At 34.7% G+C, this 17732-nt stretch overlaps 1 protein-coding gene across 2 annotated transcripts in view; it reads left to right on the plus strand.

The window, feature by feature from the left end:
• IBTK (inhibitor of Bruton tyrosine kinase) overlaps positions 1-17732 on the plus strand; it is a 100871-nt gene that overhangs the window by 40936 nt on the left and 42203 nt on the right. For both annotated transcript variants that reach the window (XM_021693417.2, XM_044917695.1), the window contains exons 13-19: positions 2182-2264; positions 2350-2387; positions 2829-2925; positions 10293-10394; positions 13163-13280; positions 16672-16732; positions 17277-17398. In XM_021693417.2, the coding sequence (XP_021549092.1) occupies positions 2182-2264; positions 2350-2387; positions 2829-2925; positions 10293-10394; positions 13163-13280; positions 16672-16732; positions 17277-17398 (621 nt within the window). The remainder of the gene's footprint in view (positions 1-2181; positions 2265-2349; positions 2388-2828; positions 2926-10292; positions 10395-13162; positions 13281-16671; positions 16733-17276; positions 17399-17732) is intronic.

Raw genomic sequence — 17732 nt, forward strand, 5'->3', positions numbered from 1 at the left:
GACAGGAGTCCATCAAAATCCTAAAGGAGAACACAGGCAGCAACCTCTTTGACCTCAGGTGAAGCAACTTCTTCCTAGAAAGATCGCCAAAGGCAAGGGAAGCAAGGGCAAAAATGAACCATTGGGACTTCATCAAGATAAAAAGCTTTTGCAAAGCAAAGGAAACAGTCAACAAAACCAAAAGACAACCGACAGAATGGGAGAAGATATTTGCAAATGACATATCAGATAAAGGGCTAGTATCCAAAATCTATAAAGAACTCATCAAACTGAACACCCAAAGAACAAAGAGTCCAATCAAGAAATGGGCAGAAGACATGAACAGACATTTTTCCAAAGAAGACATCCAAATGGCCAACAGACACATGAGAAAGTGCTCAACATCGCTCCGCATCAGGGAAATCCAAATCAAAACCTCAATGAGATCCCACCTCACACCAGTCAGCATGGCTAAAATTAACAAGTCAGGAAACGACAGATGTTGGGGGGGATGCGGAGAAAGGGGAACCCTCCTACACTGTTGGTGGGAATGCAAGTTGGTGCAGCCACTCTGGAAAACAGTATGGAGGTTCCTCAAAAAGTTGAAAATAGAGCTACCATATGATCCAGCAATTGCACTACTGGGTATTTACCGCAAAGATACAAAAGTAGGGATCCGAAGGGGTACGTGCACCCCAATGTTTATAGCAGCAATGTCCACAATAGCCAAACTGTGGAAAGAGCCAAGATGTCCATCAACAGATGAATGGATAAAGAAGATGTGGTATATATACACAATGGAATATTATACAGCCATCAAAATGAATGAGATCTTGACATTTGCAACGACGTGGATAGATCTGGAGGGTATTATGTTGAGCGAAATAAGTCAAACAGAGAAAGACATGTATCATATGATCTCACTGATATGAGGAATTCTTAATCGCAGGAAACAAACTGAGGGTTGCTGGAGTGGGGGGTGGGGTGGGAGGGATGGGATGACTCGGTGAAAGACACTGGGGAGGTTATGTGCTCTGGTAAGCGCTGTGAATTGTGCAAGACTGTTGACTCTCAGATCTGTATCTCTGAAACAAATAATGCAATATATGTTAAGAAAAAAAAAAGAAGGTAGCAGGAGGGGAAGAATGAAGCGGGGGAAATCGGAGGGGTAGACGAATCATGACAGACGATGGACTCTGAAAAACAAACTGAGGGTTCTAGAGGGGAGGGGGGTGGGAGGATGGGTTAACCTGGTGATGGGTATTGAGGAGGGCACGTTCTGCATGGAGCACTGGGTGTTATGCACAAACAATGAATCATGGAACACTACATCTAAAACTAATGATATAATGTATGGGGATTAACATAAGAATAAAAAAATAAATAATTTTCTAATGAAAAAAAAAATTTTTTTTTAAAGATTTTATTTATTTTACAGAGAGTGAGATAGCTAGAGCAGGAACACAAGCAGGGGGCGTGAAAGAGGGAGAGGCAGGCTTTCCGCCGAGCAGGGAGCCTGATGTGGGACTCGATCCCAGGACCCTGGGATCATGACTTGAGCCAAAGGCAGACGCCCAACGACTGAGCCACCCAGGCGCCCCTAATGAAAAAATTTTTAATTTTTATTTTTCCTTGCCCAAATTGTGTATTTTTCAATATGTAGGAAATGATGTTAACCCAAAACCAAACTAGTTATGCCTCTTCATCATTATGATGATTTCCTTTAATATAAGCTTTTTCAGTAATAAGTATACTATTCTAAATATGTTATTAAAAATTTTTGGTTTTAGGTGGGGAAAAGTTTTGGAGAAAGAGAAACTGGAGATATCCAGACTTGTGCTTTAGCAAAGAATAGGTTGTAAAAAGAAGTAAATTAATGACCTTTGACTATGATGTCACTTACTATTATATTATTAACACCTGGTCTGTAATGCAAAAGGAAAATTAGAAGAAAGACTTTTATTGAATATTTATCTGTATTCAATTCCTTTTAAATATTATCTTTATTGTAAGGCCCTTACTATCTTTCCTCAAGTGGAAGGAGATGAAGTATTTTATTTGTATGTATACTCTCAAGTTGTTTGTTCTCTGCTATCTTTAAGAGAAAATCAACTTAAGCCAAATCCTATAATAAATTTTCTATTTGCTAAATATGTAAAGAAATCACTCTCTCTTCAATTAAAAAAAAATTTTTTTTTTCAGTTCATTTCTATGTGATGTGACCATGAAATCAGTGGACGGAAAGGAATTTCCTTGTCATAAGTGTGTTCTTTGTGCTAGACTTGGTAGGTATACTTTTTATAAGTTGCTGATTTATTTGTTCTAGTATTGTTTCACTGTTCTAATGAATTGTACTTTTTCTTCTTCCAGAATATTTTCATAGTATGCTGAGTAGCTCATGGATTGAGGTAAGATTTAAGTTGAAGCCACATGGCTGGTAATCACACTTTTTTTATTTTTGGGAAATTACATACTAAAGAAATCAGAATGGGAACCTGATATTTTAACTCAGTTTTACTTTTGTTTTAAACTTTATTTATGCTCTAGCCTTCTGGAAAATAGCAACATTTAGAAAATTGTTACAGAAAAGCTTCTTAGGTCAGAATTTCCCCTTTATTATTGGGATATGTATTTGGAATACCAGTGTAATTGTTTTTTGTTTCAATTTTTCTTGATTCTCCATGTTACAAGGGATTTTAAAATTAAATGTATGTCATTTTAGATTTGTGTTTAATAAATGTTATGTTCTTTTGCATTTGATGTGATTCCTATTCAGAGTTTTCTGTTCCAGTCAGAATGCAGTAGTTTTTTGTAGTTTAAAATTAATTATTTTACTTTATTTTATTTAGGCTTCCACTTGTACAGCTCTGGAAATGCCAATACATTCTGACATACTGAAAGTTATTTTGGACTACCTCTATACTGATGAAGCTGTGGTGATAAAAGGTATTAATAAGGGGACGTTTTAGATATTTAAGATATAATTGAGTAATGGCAAAATCAACATGAATCATACCTACTCTAATTGAAATAAGCCATCAACAGAGGCTTAATTTAGAATCAGCAATAGGGATGTTTACTAATATGAAAGGAGTGGAAAAAAAATCTTCAATACCTATGTGAAAATGAACTCTGTAAGGATTATATATCATGACTGAGATTAGATTTAACAGTTTCATACCCAGCTATTTCTATGATTGAGATGAGGAACTGACAGTAGGGAATAGTTTTGACAAATACTTTACAAAAGTCTTTTTCTTGTTTTCCCCCTTGTGATAGTATCTCTGAAGTAAAAGAAACAGACTAAGAATTGGATCAAAATTTATGGAGAGATTGCATTTATATACTTTTTCAAGTAATACACCAATGTTTTAGTTACAAAGTGTCTTCAGTCAGGCCTGGTGGGCTACTGTGTTTAATTGTATGTGTATACCACATTCTTTTTATCCATTCATCCCTCAGTGGACATTTAGGCTGTTCTATATCCTCACTGTTGTTAATTATGCTTCAGTGAACATGGGAGTACAGATATGTCTTCAAGATCCTGATTTCAGTTCCTTTGGCTAAATATCCAGAAGTGGGATTGCTATATCATATGGTAGTTCTATTTTAATTTTTGGAGGAACCTCCATACTGTTTTCCATAGTGGCTATAGCATTTTACACTCCCACCAACAGTGCACACGAATGTTCCCTTTTCTGCACATCCTTGCTAACACTTACCTTTTGTTTTATTAATAATAGCTATTCTTACAGGTGTAAGGTGACATCTCATTGTGGTATTGATTTGCATTTTCCTGGTAATTAATGACATTGAGCACCTTTTCATGTACCTGTTGGCCATTTGTATGTCTTTTCTGGAGAAATATCTATTTAGCTCTTTTGCCCATTTTTTAGTTATTTGTTTTCTTTGCTATTGAGTTGTAGGAATTCCATATATATTTTGGATATTAATCTCTTATCTAATGTGGTTTGTAAATATTTTCTCCCATTCCAAAGTTTGCCTTTTCGTTTTGTTGTTTCCCTTTGCTTTGCAGAAACTTTGTAGTTTCATGTAATCCCACTTGCTTATTTTGCTTTTTGTTGCATGTGGTTTTGATGTCATTCAAAAAATCATTGGCAAGGCTAGAATCTTTACCCTGTTTTCTTCTAGGAGTTGTACAGTTTCAGGTCTTTTGTTGACGTCTTTAATCCATTGAGTTGACTTTAGTATATAGTGTAGATCCAGTTTCATTTTCTTGCATGCGGATGTTCAGTTTTCCTAACACTCTTTATTGAAGAGGCCATCCTTTCCCTATTTTGTATTCTTTATACCATTGTTGAAGATTAATTGACTGTAAAATGAGGGTTTATGTCTGGGCTTTCTATTTAGTTCCATTGGTATATATGTCTGCTTTTAATGGCAATACATTAATATTTGATTACTGTAGCTTTGTAACATAATTTGAAGTCAGGAAGTGTGATGTTCATAGCCTTGTTCTTCTTTCTCAAGATTACTGTGGCTATTTAGGGTTTTTTTGGTTCCATATAAATTTTAGGATTGCTCTTTCTATTTCTGTGTAAAATGCCATTGGAATTTAGATGGGATTTTATTGAATCTGTAGATTGTTTTGGGTAGAGTGGACATTTTAACAGTATTCCTTTAGTCCATGAACATGAGATATCTTTCCATTTATTTTCGTCTTCAATTTCTTTCATCAGTGTTTTATAGTTTTTAGAGTACAGATCTTTTATCTCCTTGGTTAAATTTATTCCTGAGTGTTTTATTCTTTTTGATATAATTGTGAAAGAGATTGTTTTCTTAATTACTTTTTTGGATAGCTCATTACTTGTGCCTAGAAAAGCAACTGATTTTTGTGTTGATTTTGTATCCTGCAACTTTACTGAATTTGTATATTACTTCTAATAGATTTTTGATGGTGCATTTAGGGTTTTCTAGAATAAGATCTTGTCATCTGCAGAGACCGTTTTACTTCTTCCTTTTCTATTTGGATGACTTTTCTTTCTTTCTTTTTTTTTTGCCTCATTATTCTTGCTGGGACTTCCAGTACTATGTTGAGTAGGAGTGGCATGAGTGGGCATCCTTGTCTTGTTTCTGATCTTAAACAAATAGCTTTCAGGTTTTTACTGTTGAATATGGTGTTAGTTTTGGACTTGTCATAGATGGCCTTTATTATGTTGAGGTACATTCCTTCTCTACCTAATTTGTTGAAAGTTTTTATCATGAATGGATGTTGAATTTTGTCTTACGCATTTTCTGCATGTACCGAAATAATCATACGATTTTTGTTCTTTATTCTGTTAAGATAGTATCACATTCGTTGATTTGCATGTATTGACCTTGCATCCAGGCATAAATCCCACTTGATCATGGTGTATGATCTTCTTAACATGCTATTGAATTTAGTTTATTAGTATTTTATTAAGGATTTTTGCAGGTATGTTCATCAGGGATATTGTACTGTAATTTTCTTTTCTGATAGTGTCCTTGACTCCTTTTGATATCAGGATAATCATGGCCTCATAAAATAAGTTTGGAAGTGTTCCCTCCAGTTTTTTTTTGCACAAGTTTGAGGAGGATTGATGTTAATTCTTCTTTAAATGTTTGGTAGAATTCATCCATGAAGCCATCTGGTCTAGGGCTTTTCTTTTTTGGGAGATTTTTGATTATGGATTCAGTCTCCTTACTCTTATTGGTCTATTCAGACTTTCTGTTTCCTCATGATTTAGTCTTGGTAGATCATGTTTTTAGGAATTCATCTCTTTCTTTTAGTTTATCCAATTTGTCAGCTTACAGTTATTGATAGTAGTCTCTTATAATTTGCATTTCTCTGATATCACTTGTAATGTCTCCTCTTTCATTTAGAATTTTATTTTGGGGGGATCTTTTTTCTTATTCTACTTAGGGGTTTGTTAATTTTATCTTTTCAAACAACCAACTCTTAGTTTTGTTGACCTTTTTTGCTTTTTCTAGTGTCTCTAGGTCATATGTTTCTGCTCAGTCTTTTTTTTTTTTTTTTTTTTGAAGATTTTATTTATTTGAGAGAGAAAGAGAGCATGAGTGTGGGGGGGTAGGGGCAGAGGGAGAGGGACAAGCAGACTCCCTGCTGAGTGCAGAGCCCAATGCAGGCTTCAGTCCCAGGACCTTGGATCATGACCTGAGCCGAAGTCAGATGCTTAACCGACTGAGCCACCCAGGCTCCCCCCTCTGCTCAATCTTTATTATTTTCTTCCTTCTGCTGACTTTGGCCTTTGTTTCTTCTTTTTGTAGTTCCTTGTTGTGTAAAAACCCTCAGTTGTTCTTTCAAGGTCTTTCTTTTTTGTTAAGGCATTTATCAGTATTTACTTCTTGTTAGAAGTTCTTTTGCTGCATCCCATAGGTTTTGGTATATTGTATTTCCATTTTCATTTGTCTCAAGATATTTTTTGCTTTCTCTTTGATTTCTTCTTTGACTTACTGTATTAATTTCCACATATTTACACTTTTTCCTATTTTCGTCCTGTTATTCTAGTTTTATGCCACTGTAGTTGGAGAAGATACTTGGTATCATTCAGTCTTAAGTTGTTAAGGCTTGTTTTGTGGCCTCATATATGATCTGTCCTGAGGAATGTTTTATGTGCGCTGAGAAGAATATATATTTTGCTGTTGTGAATGGAATGTTCGGTATATATGTTAGGTTCATTTGGTTTGTAGTGTTGGTCAAGTCTGATGTTTCCTGGTTGATTTTCTGTCTCCATGGTCTGTCCATATTTGAACATGAATATCCATATTCAAGTTCTCTTATTACTGTACTGATGACTATTTCTGCCTTCAGTTTATATATTTTATGTATTTAGGTGCTTCAATGTTGTATGCTTGTTGTATGTATATGTACAACTGTTATGTCCTATTGATGTATTGACCCCTTTATTATAATGACCTCTTTGTCTCTTCTATTTCTTACTGAAGCCTATTTTGTCTGATAGAAGTATAGCCACTCCACCTCTCCTTCAGTTACCATTTGCATGGAATATTTTTTCCGTCCTTTCACTTTCAGCCTATGTGTTTTCTTAAAGGTAAAATGAGTCTCTTGTAGGCAGTATATAATTGAATCTTGTTTCTTTATCCATTCAGCCACTTTGTCTTCTGATTAGAGAATTTAATCCATTTAATTATTGATAGGTAAGGACTTAATGCCATTTTGTCCATCGTTTTCTGACTTTTATAGTACCTTCTTTCTCTCTTATTGTCTTCCTTTGTGATTGAATGATGTTTTGGTAGTGATATGCTTTGATTCCTTTCTCTGTATCTTTTGTGTATTTACTGCAGGTTTTTCCTTTGTGGTTACCATGAGGCTTACATATAACATGTAACAGTGTGCATATAACAGTCTGTTTTATTTTTATTTATTTATTTTTTTTTAAAAGATTTTATTTATTTGAGAGAGAGAGAATGAGAGAGAGCAAGCACATGGGAGGGGGGAGGGTCAGAGGGAGAAGCAGACTCCCTGCCGAGCAGGGAGCCCGATGTGGGACTTGATCCCGGGACTCCAGGATCACGACATGAGCCGAAGGCAGTTGCTTAACCAACTGAGCCACCCAGGCGCCCCGATATAACAGTCTGTTTTTAACTAATCACGACTTAATTTCCATTGCATGCAAAACCTCTACATTTTACTTCTCCCCACTCTGCCATTATTTCTTAAAATGTTCTTTATGCCCTTTTTTTCTTTTCTCCTGCAACTCCCATATGTATCTTGATACGCTAGATGGTGATCCATAGGTTTCTTATGCCCTGTTAATTTGTATTCATTGTTTTTTCTTTCTGTTCTTTAGGTTGGATAATTTCAATTGACCTATAATTTCTGTGTCTTCATTGATGTTCTTGATTTCAAGAGACATTATCCTCATACTTTCTTTTAAATTTAAGACATGATTTCCTTTAATTCTTTGGACATATTTAAAATAGCTGATTTAAACTCTAATAGTTCAACATCTTGGCTTCCTCAGGGACAGTTTCTCTCAGTTGCTTTTTTCCTATATATGGGCCATACTTACATGTTTTTTTCATCTTTCATAATTTTTCATATATTTTAAATAATATAATGTGGTAACTCTTGAAATCAGATTCTCCTCCCTCCCCAGGGTTTATTGTTTGTGCTATTTGTTTATTGACTTTTCTGAACTAATTAATTCTGTCAAATCTCTATTCTTTGTCTTGTATGACCACTAAAGTTTCTGCTGGGTTAGCTTAGTGGTCAGCTAATAATTAGAAATTTCCTTAAATGCCTAAAATCAATAGATTCCCAGCCTTTGCCATAGAGTTCTTTGTGTATGTTGGGGCATGCCTTCATTTCTCAAGCAGGCAATTTATGACTCTGCTTTAGCTCTTACTGTCTGCTTTAGTACAGCCTCATGTCCAGCCAAAGGTAAAAATTTAGGACCTTAAGTTTTTCCTTGGCATGTATATAGTTGTTTATATGCGTGTGGCCTTCTAGATTCACAACAGTGTGTTGGAACTTTTCAGAACCCCCTATGGACATCCATATTAGTCAGCTGGAACTGCCATAACAAAATACTGTAGATTAGGTGGCTTAAAGAACAGAAATTCATTTTTTCATAGTTCTGGAGGTTAGAAGTCTCAGATTAGGGTTTGACAAGGTTGGTTTCTGGTGAGGACTTTCTTCTTGGCTTATACATGGATGCCTTCTTGTTATGTCCTCACATGACCTTTCCTCTATGCGTGTGTGCATGTGTGTGTGTGTGTTTAGGGAGCGGGGAGGAGGGAGGGAAATAGACAGATACCTTTTTGATACCTCTTTTCTTAGAGGGACCCTAATCGTATTGGACCAGGGCTCTACCCTTCTATAACTTCATTTATCCTTAATTACTTCCTGAGAGGCCCTATCTCCAAATACAGCCACACTGGAAATTAGGGCTTCAACATGTGAATTTTCAGGGAACACAAACATCCAGTCATAACATCTCTTTTCCTACCTTTTTGAAATTTTTATTTATTTATTTTTAAGAGATTGTATTTATTTGAGAGAGAGAGGGCACAAGCAGGGGGAGTGGCAGGCAGAGGGAGAGAGAAAAGCAGGCACCCCACTGAGCAGGGAGCCTGATATGGGGCTTGATCTCAGGACCCCGAGATCATGACCTGAGCTGAACGAGATGCTTAACCGATTGAGCCACACAGGTGCCCCCTACCTTTTTTTTAAAAAAACTGTTTTGATCTGCTTGTTTGCTCCATCTGTTGTTACTGTCTTAGTCAGCTTCAATGTTAAACAGTTGCTATTGATTGTTTTTAATAAATGCCCTGAGGGAAGAGGCTATTCAGACCAGTAAAGCTTTGAGTCAGGTCAAAATAAAGACAAGCCCTGCTAGTGGGATTTCCAGGGAACTGCCAGGCAGGTCAAATAATGACAGTTCTTTGATAATGTTGCTTCATAACTCTTCTGCCTCCTTCAATGGCTGTAGTTGTTCGTTTCCACTGTGACGGCAGGGTTATTGGTTTTTAAGACTACTGTGGAGGAGGGAAGAGGAGGATTTAAATAGAAAAAGCTACAGTGTCCCGTTGCTCACTGTTCCTAGTAAGATTCAGCCATTTTTCTTGAGTCAACATTCCTCAAATTATTGCAAGCCTTTGGCTATTTTCTCGAATTTTGAAAAAGTTGATTTTGACAATTTTCATAGTATCTTCATTGCTTTTGTGGAGAAGAGGAGTTCTGGAAGTAGTCCTTAGTTTGCCATTCGGTGACTTCACCTCCTCCTCCTTTGTTAAAAATGATTTTTCTATATTTTTTCTTCTTAGTCTTTTTTTTTTCTTCCTAGTGTGGTTTTGTTTTGTTTTGTTTTTGTATTTATGTTGTTATTCTGGCACTGTCTCAGGGTGATTGCTCAAGGCCATTAGTAGTACTCAGGATTGAGGTTATTTTAAATTAAGGAACTCCTATAGTTTAAAAAGAAAGTGTACTCTTAGGCTTCTTTATTTAAAACAAAAATGATTATCTAAGATCATTATTCACCCCCCCATATATATGTATACATTTGTTCTTAACATATGTATCTAGTAGCCTTCTAGACTAAAAAGATCAATTCAAGTTGCCCATTTTATGTCGTAGTGTGAACCAGGACATTTTGATGTGTTTCTTTCCAGCTTTCTACTTAAAATAAAGGTAGAAAATTCTCACGTTATTACTATTTATCATAGTTGCCATTGCAACATTTAGAAAATAGTCATAATTATCTTTCTTTGTTTCTTAATTACTTAGAACTTTTTTCATAGGTATAATGTTTACAAAGTAATAGTTTTGCTTGTTTTCTTTTTTTTAGAATCTCAAAATGTGGATTTTGTGTGTAGTGTTCTTGTGGTGGCTGATCAGCTTCTTATAACTCGATTGAAAGGGATTTGTGAAGTAGCATTAACTGAGAAACGTGAGTATTTTTGAATTTGAATATTACTGTGTTTTCAGGTTGGTACAGGATTATTCATTGACTTTATTATTCCATTTGTGGTAAAATGCACAATTGTTTTTCTGAATCATGAAAAATGTTAAAACATTTAAGCTATTTTGTGTCATTGTAAGCACATTTCTTATGTCACATGTGTTAATATGTGAAAATATGTACATCTTATAATTGAAATATGTTAAGTTTTTGAAATGTAAAACGAATAATGAAGATGATAGGAAATTTATTTTGAAATTTAAAAGATGAGTGTTTGAAAGAAATTTTTTTCCTTTTGCCCTCGTCTTGGCTATAAGTCTGTGTTTAGCTACCTGTTACTGCTGGAATTTTTATATAATTGTCTCATTTATGTATTTGATCAAAACACATCTCTTTTCTCTTAAACTCTTCTTTCTCTGTTCATTATTTCATTTAATGAATACTTCATTATTTTTTTTAAGATTTTATTTATTTATTTGTCAGAGAGCGAGAGAGCGAGCACAAGCGGGGAGCAGCAGGCTCCCCACTGAGCAGAGCCCAATGTGGGACTTGATCCCAGGACCCTAGGATCATGACCTGAGCCGAAGGCAGACACTTAACCGACTGAGCCACCCAGGCATCCCTGAATACTTCATTATTTCAGTTAATTGCATTGCTTTCTTTTTGAACATTCAACTTTTGAAACCCAAAGCTATCTTTTATGTTGTTTTGTTCTTTACATCCACATTCTTTCAGTTGCCAGAACTGATGCATCTCAACTACATTTCCCCCTCCTTTTTATTGTCACTATGCTAGTTGAGGTCACTGATATCTGTCCCTTCTGTGTAGTGTCACAGTAATCTTAAGTCCTCTTTCTCTCTACTTCTCTTTTTTTAATCTTTCTGTTGGAAGTAATTATGTCTTCCTCTCTTGAGGTATTTTTAATTGCTTACTTTAGGGTAAAGATTAAGTTTCCTTAGCCTGATATAAAAGATTCTAATTTTATCTTTGTTCATCTTCATTGTCACATTTCCACTTTAGGAAGTATGAAGGGATTTCCTGTCAGAATTTTCTAATTTGTACTCGCTGATAGTTTGTCTTAGCTATAGTGTCTTATTTACTTACTTTTCTTGAGCTTTATGGGATATCTTCTTGGTTATCAAAAAGAACAACAGTTCTAATCTTTTAAGCTAGAAAATGGAAATGTTTGTTGCATCCTTTATTTTAATATAACAGGAGTAAAGTATACATATTGGAGATATTTTCAGCTGCTCAACTGACTTTTCCTGGCACTGCTTGTATATTCTTTTTTGGCCCATGCTGCACAACTGTCCTATAAATGAATATCTTGATCATCCTAGAACCTAGCAAGAGAAGGGTTCAACAGAAGTCTGGTCTCTTAGTATTGGGCAGTCCTTGTTCCCAACTGAACAACTCTAAAATTTTTGTATGATCCATTTTTGTGAAATGGGAGACTTTGGTTTCATAATTAGTTGAAACTTTAGGTTTGGTTAGGAGTGGGACAAAGACCACTCTTGACTGCAGTTATACCTTTTGACAGAGTTACAAGGAAGAAAGAAAAACAAATGTGAAGTAAGCCAGGTATAGAAAACAGTTGTGTCCCTCTCTTGGTTAGAACTCACAGTAAATCAAGAATGGAGGGGTTTGGGAAGCCAAAGTTATAAGCTAGGTAGGTAGAATATTCTGAGATGGTCTCTAGCAAAATAGGACACTTCATATATAAAGCTACTAGGACTGTAATAAAATCCGGAATCTTTTATACAGTATGCCAGATTCTGCACTGGCATGAATAATAATACAGTCATATTTAAATGTAATTATGTTCCAAATATATAGTGTGTGTATTTGTTTATATAAATATACTCACATAAATTCTGATGGATTACTCAATGTAAATATACTCAAATATATTTTATAGACTGATTTCACCAGTTTCTCTTAGTCTTTTTTTAAAATTACCCTTAACATTACCTTTGACTTTTTTAAATTTATTATTTTTTTTTAAGCATATTTTATTTTTTAATTTTTTTAAGTTATCTCTATTCCCAACATGGGGCTCAGTGCCACCCCAAGATCAAGAGTTGCAGGCTCTACTGACTGAGCCAGCCAGGTGCCCCTAGTTTCTCTTAGTCTTAAGATCTTTTTAGTTTTGTAGAAGAGAGAATAACTATTCTGTGCTATATAAATGAAAAGGAACGTTGTTTATCGATGGAAGTTAAAACTATTCTAAAGATGTTAGGTGGAAGATTGTCAATTCTTATGTATTTGCTTTTATTTTTTTATTTTTTATATTTTTTAAGATTTTATTTATTTATTTGATAGAGAGATAGAGAGCACAAGTAGACAGAGAGGCAGGCAGAGGGAGAGGGAGAAGCAGGCTCCCCGCGGAGCAGGGAGCCCGATGCGGGACTCGATCCCAGGACCCCAGGATCATGACCTGAGCCGAAGGCAGCCGATTAACCAACTGAGCCACCCAGGCGCCCCTTACGTATTTGCTTTTAGATGACACTGTAACACATCATCTGTATTTTCTTTTGGTGTGCTTATTTCTCCTCATAACCAATCATTTAAAATTATTTTGGCACCCTGGGAGGAAAATAGCATTCTAAATTTGCCTTAGTATAAGTTATTTTGGCAAGAAACTACTTTGTTTTCCTTGTTCTTAATGTTCAAAGCCGACACCTTTAAAAATAAGTATATTGTATTTGCTGTAGTAACATGACTTTCATCTCATTTTGAGTATCTTTTCTTTGTAGTTACCCTTAAGAATGCTGCTATGGTACTGGAATTTGCAGCAATGTATAATGCTGAACAATTGAAACTGTCTTGTTTACAGTTTATAGGACTGAATATGGCCTCTTTACTTGAAGCAAGGTAGGTTGGGTGCATACATTATATGACTGTTGCAAAAGCAATTACTTATGTATAATAGCAGATCTGTTAGTAATTTAAAAAGGCATAATGATAAATTACAGCTTTGTAGAAAATAAAAATGTAAGGGGATTCAGTCATTACATCAGTATTTGAGTGCCTAATATATGTCAGCCACTGCTAAGATACAACAGTGAACAAAACAGACAAAATCCTTGACCTTAATGGAGAGCTTCCATTCTTGGAAATTTGTGGGAAAATGTTATTACAAGTATTTTCTTTATATGTATGCATATCTCTTTGCTTGTTTAGGCTGATTTACAACTATAATTGTTACCTAGGCTTTTGGAAACTATATATAATACTAATTAAGACAGCACATAATTATTTCACATGTAAGCATGTGAAAAATTTGTTACTAGTTGATTTCCTTTTCTTTGTATTTTTCTCTTTGAATATTTCTTATATGACATATTGCTTCTTTAGTCAAACTTAGGCTGCAGCTGATGGCCTGAAAAATTTAGTTGGTTTAGTTTGTTGCAAGCTGGTGTGAATATTCAAGTCTTACTATGTTGAAATCAATGAGTAATGATTCTTAGAAAAATGACACTTTATATAAAACAATTGGCTAAACATATACACCCTATTTTATAAGCTAGTATTTCATACTGTTGATGTTTACTTGGATTGAAAAAATTTGATAAATGGTAATAACTTAGGAATCGTAGGTATTTTAGAATTAGAGGGAGTGTTTTCCTTTTTTTTTAAAAGATTTTATTTATTTATTTGAGAGAGAGAGAATGAGAGAGAGCCACATGAGAGGGGGGAGGGTCAGAGGGAGAAGCAGACTCCCCGCTGAGCAGGGAGCCCGATGCGGGACTCGATCCCGGGACTCCAGGATCATGACCTGAGCCGAAGGCAGTCGCTTAACCAACTGAGCCACCCAGGCGCCCGAGGGAGTGTTTTCAACTGTCTTAGTGGAATCGTTTAATGAAATAAATTTACAGACTTATTTTTTAATATAAGGTCAAATTTTTATTACTATAAAGTCAGTGGTGAGAAAAATGAGTGTTTTGGTGAACACAAGTTTTAGATGAGAGTTCTTCATGTCACTTGGCATTTTTGAAGCTTCAGTATCATTTATTTCTGTATTTTGTTTTAGTCATAATAATGATAACTAATACTGTGTGCCAGGGAGCATTCTAAAAGTGTTATGCAGATCTCAGTTGATTTTCATGGAAACCTTCTGATGAAGTAGATTCTTTTTATATCCTCATATTACAGATGAGAAAACCCAGGAACCCTTTTTTTTGCAAAGAATCAAAATCTTGATCCATATAATTTATTATAAATGGTAACAGATTTTTGCTGTCTCACCTTTCAAAGTCAGGATAATCTTTAATGAAACTAATTCTAAAATATGATTGAAATAAAAGTGTTCTGATTTTTAGAGGTGAATCACTAACAGATTATTAATAATTGCTACATAGGGTTCAATTCAGAGGAAATTCTTTTGGCAATATAATGCTTTGTTATTTTGTGAAAATGCTTTTCAAATGCAAATTAATATGGGATATTAGACAATGATTTTATTTTATTTTATTTCTTTTCAAAAAGATCTTATTTATTTATTTGAGAGAGAGAGAGAGCGCGCGCACACAAGTGGGGGGAGGAGCAGAGGGAGAAGCAGACTCCCTGCTGATCAGGGAGCCTGACATGGGTCTCAATCCCAGGACCCTGAGATCATGACCTGAGCCAGAGGCAGAGGCTTAACCAACTGAGCCACCCAGGCACCCCTAGACAATGTGATTTAAAATGCCTCTGATATTTTAGTATCAGAACCTGGCTAGGGTTTCAGAATAAATTTCTTTGCTGATGTTATTACATTAATAATTGTAATCGAAGCAGTTTTGTTTTTGTTTTTTTTTTTTTTACTTTGCCTTGCCAAATTAAGCTCATTCAGTTTGTCAGATAAGAATCAACCAAAATGCAAAACAAGCACCAAATCTAAAATATGATATTGGAAAATGATGTGTCTTAGTACCATTGTTCAGTTGTTATGTTGTGACAAGTGTATCATGTGAATCATTAAAAATGGCACGTGCTGTGGTGATGTCTACTTGTATAATTTTACATGAGTAGGTATGCGTAACTTGCATTAAAACAAAGATTTGTACAAATTTAACCATTCCTTATCAAATATGTTTCCTAGGAGTGTAAATAAATATGTACAGAGATGTTAAAAAAGGAGAGCTGCACCAAAACTGATATAACATCACAGGTTAATTATCGTCAAAATGTTAAAAACTGGTATGGTACAGATTTGAATAGGCAAGTTGTTTTGCATTTGTAAAAATAGTTTAAAATATATTTTAGAATGTAAGCTTTAAGTTTTCACTGATGCCTTAAAAGTATCTCTTTGGAACTTGAGAGTTCCTTAAAATTTACTTTGAATACATCTGATCTAGTCCAAACCATTATTTTTTGCGTCATGAACATATTAAAGTCCAGAGAGGTAAAGTGAGTTGCTCAAAGTCATGCAGGTAACTGGTAGCATTGATAGTTCTAGATAGAATTAAGGTATTGTGATAGGCCATTGTTCTATCAGTATAGTGCTCCTTCTGTAGCTAAAGATTGGAAAGTTGGAAAATGAATACATGGTCCCTGATTTACCATGGTTTGACTTAGGATTTTTCAACTTTATAGTGGTGTGAAAGTGATACACATTTAGTACAAACTATACATCGAATTTTGAATTTTGATCTTTTCCCCATGCTAGTGATAAATAGTACGATACTCTCTGGTGATCCTGGGCAGTGGCAGTGAGCCACAGTTCCCAGTGACATACAGGAACACAAGGGTGTAAACAACTGAAACACTTGTTTTTTTACTTTCAATACAGTAATTAATAAATTACATAAGATATTCAACACTTTATTATAAAATAGGCTTTGTATTAGATGATTTTTCCCAACTGTAGGCTAATGTATGTGTTCTGAGCATGTTTAAGGTAGTTTAGGCTAAGCTGTGATGTTCAGTAAGTGGGTATATTTAAATATATTTTTGACTTAAGAGATTTTTAACTTTTGATGGATTTATTGGGATGTCAAGGAAGAACTTTAGTTGCTATTTTGCTACAATATAAATAAGTGATAGAAAAATCTTTTTTAAGAGTTGAGTTTTATTGAAGATGTTTGTCTATATATATTGCTGTTTATTTGAAATATACAACTATACATACTTCCAAAAAGAATTTGTAGCAGCCGGCATATTAATGATTTAAAAAATAACTGTTACTTATTCAGCAATGTAAAATGTCTCTACATATTTGAAAATCTTGATGAGTATTAAGTTACTTAAGTCTTAAGATAGAATTTTGTATCTTGATTTTTAGGTCTCTTGATGTTTTAAGTGATGGTGTTTTGAAGGATCTTTCTGTGTTTTATAGAAAAATGGTAAGGTTTATGTTTTTTTCAATAATATGATCAAACTAAAGTAGTACTGTTAGGTCAGACTTCTCAATGGAATAATTTCCTATTGAATTCTAATATATTAGGATCTTTTAAAAATGAGGATGTAAATTTTTTTACAGATCCCAGATTAGTATGATAATCAAAATTGAAAATATTTAATGATAAAATTATCTAATTCCTTTATAAATGAAAGTTATTGAAAGCTTTTTGAGTTTTTCATTACCAAAGGTCAGGACAGTACAAAAACATGGATTCACATGATCCCTAAGAAATGGATTAATTTGTATTTGATAATAAAGTAGAGCTTTTTTGAAAAATTTTTTTTTGACAGTTTTTTAGAATAAATGAATGAATCTAATTAGTTTTTCCCATTGGTGTAAACTTAGGAAGTCATTAGGCATTCTAGACTTTTCCTTGTTAACGTCACCACATACCAATATAAACAAGTGGGATATACCTATTTTTTAAAAAAGTCTTTACACATTTTGTATTTAACAAGGGACACCTTTTTTTTTTTTTTTAATAGATTCCAGCAATGGAAAGAAGAGTCATTACACCATATCAAGATGGACCAGATATTAGCTATTTGGAAGTAGAAGATGGAGATATCTTTTTGAAAGAAGAAATAAATTTGGAACAAAATTATTCGTAAGCATTGTTTCTCTTTTCTTTAATTTTCTTTATTTATTTGACAGAGAGAGACAGCAAGAGAGGGAACACAAGCAGGGGGAGTGGGAGAGGGAGAAGCAGGTTTCCTGCTGAGCAGGGAGCCCGAGGTGGGGCTCGATCCCAGGACCCTGCGATCATGACCTGAGCTGAAGGCAGATGCTTAACCATCTGAGCCACCCAGGGGCCCCTCTTTTTTTTTTCTTTTCTTCCCTCCTCCCCTTCTGTCCCCCTCCCCAATCTTTTACACTATTAACAGTTTTATGCTGAAAGAGAAAAATTGGAGAATCCTGACATAAGAAGTATGTACTTATGT

Source organism: Neomonachus schauinslandi, chromosome 8 (assembly GCF_002201575.2).
Source record: "Neomonachus schauinslandi chromosome 8, ASM220157v2, whole genome shotgun sequence".
In the NCBI taxonomy this organism is placed as follows: domain Eukaryota; kingdom Metazoa; phylum Chordata; class Mammalia; order Carnivora; family Phocidae; genus Neomonachus; species Neomonachus schauinslandi.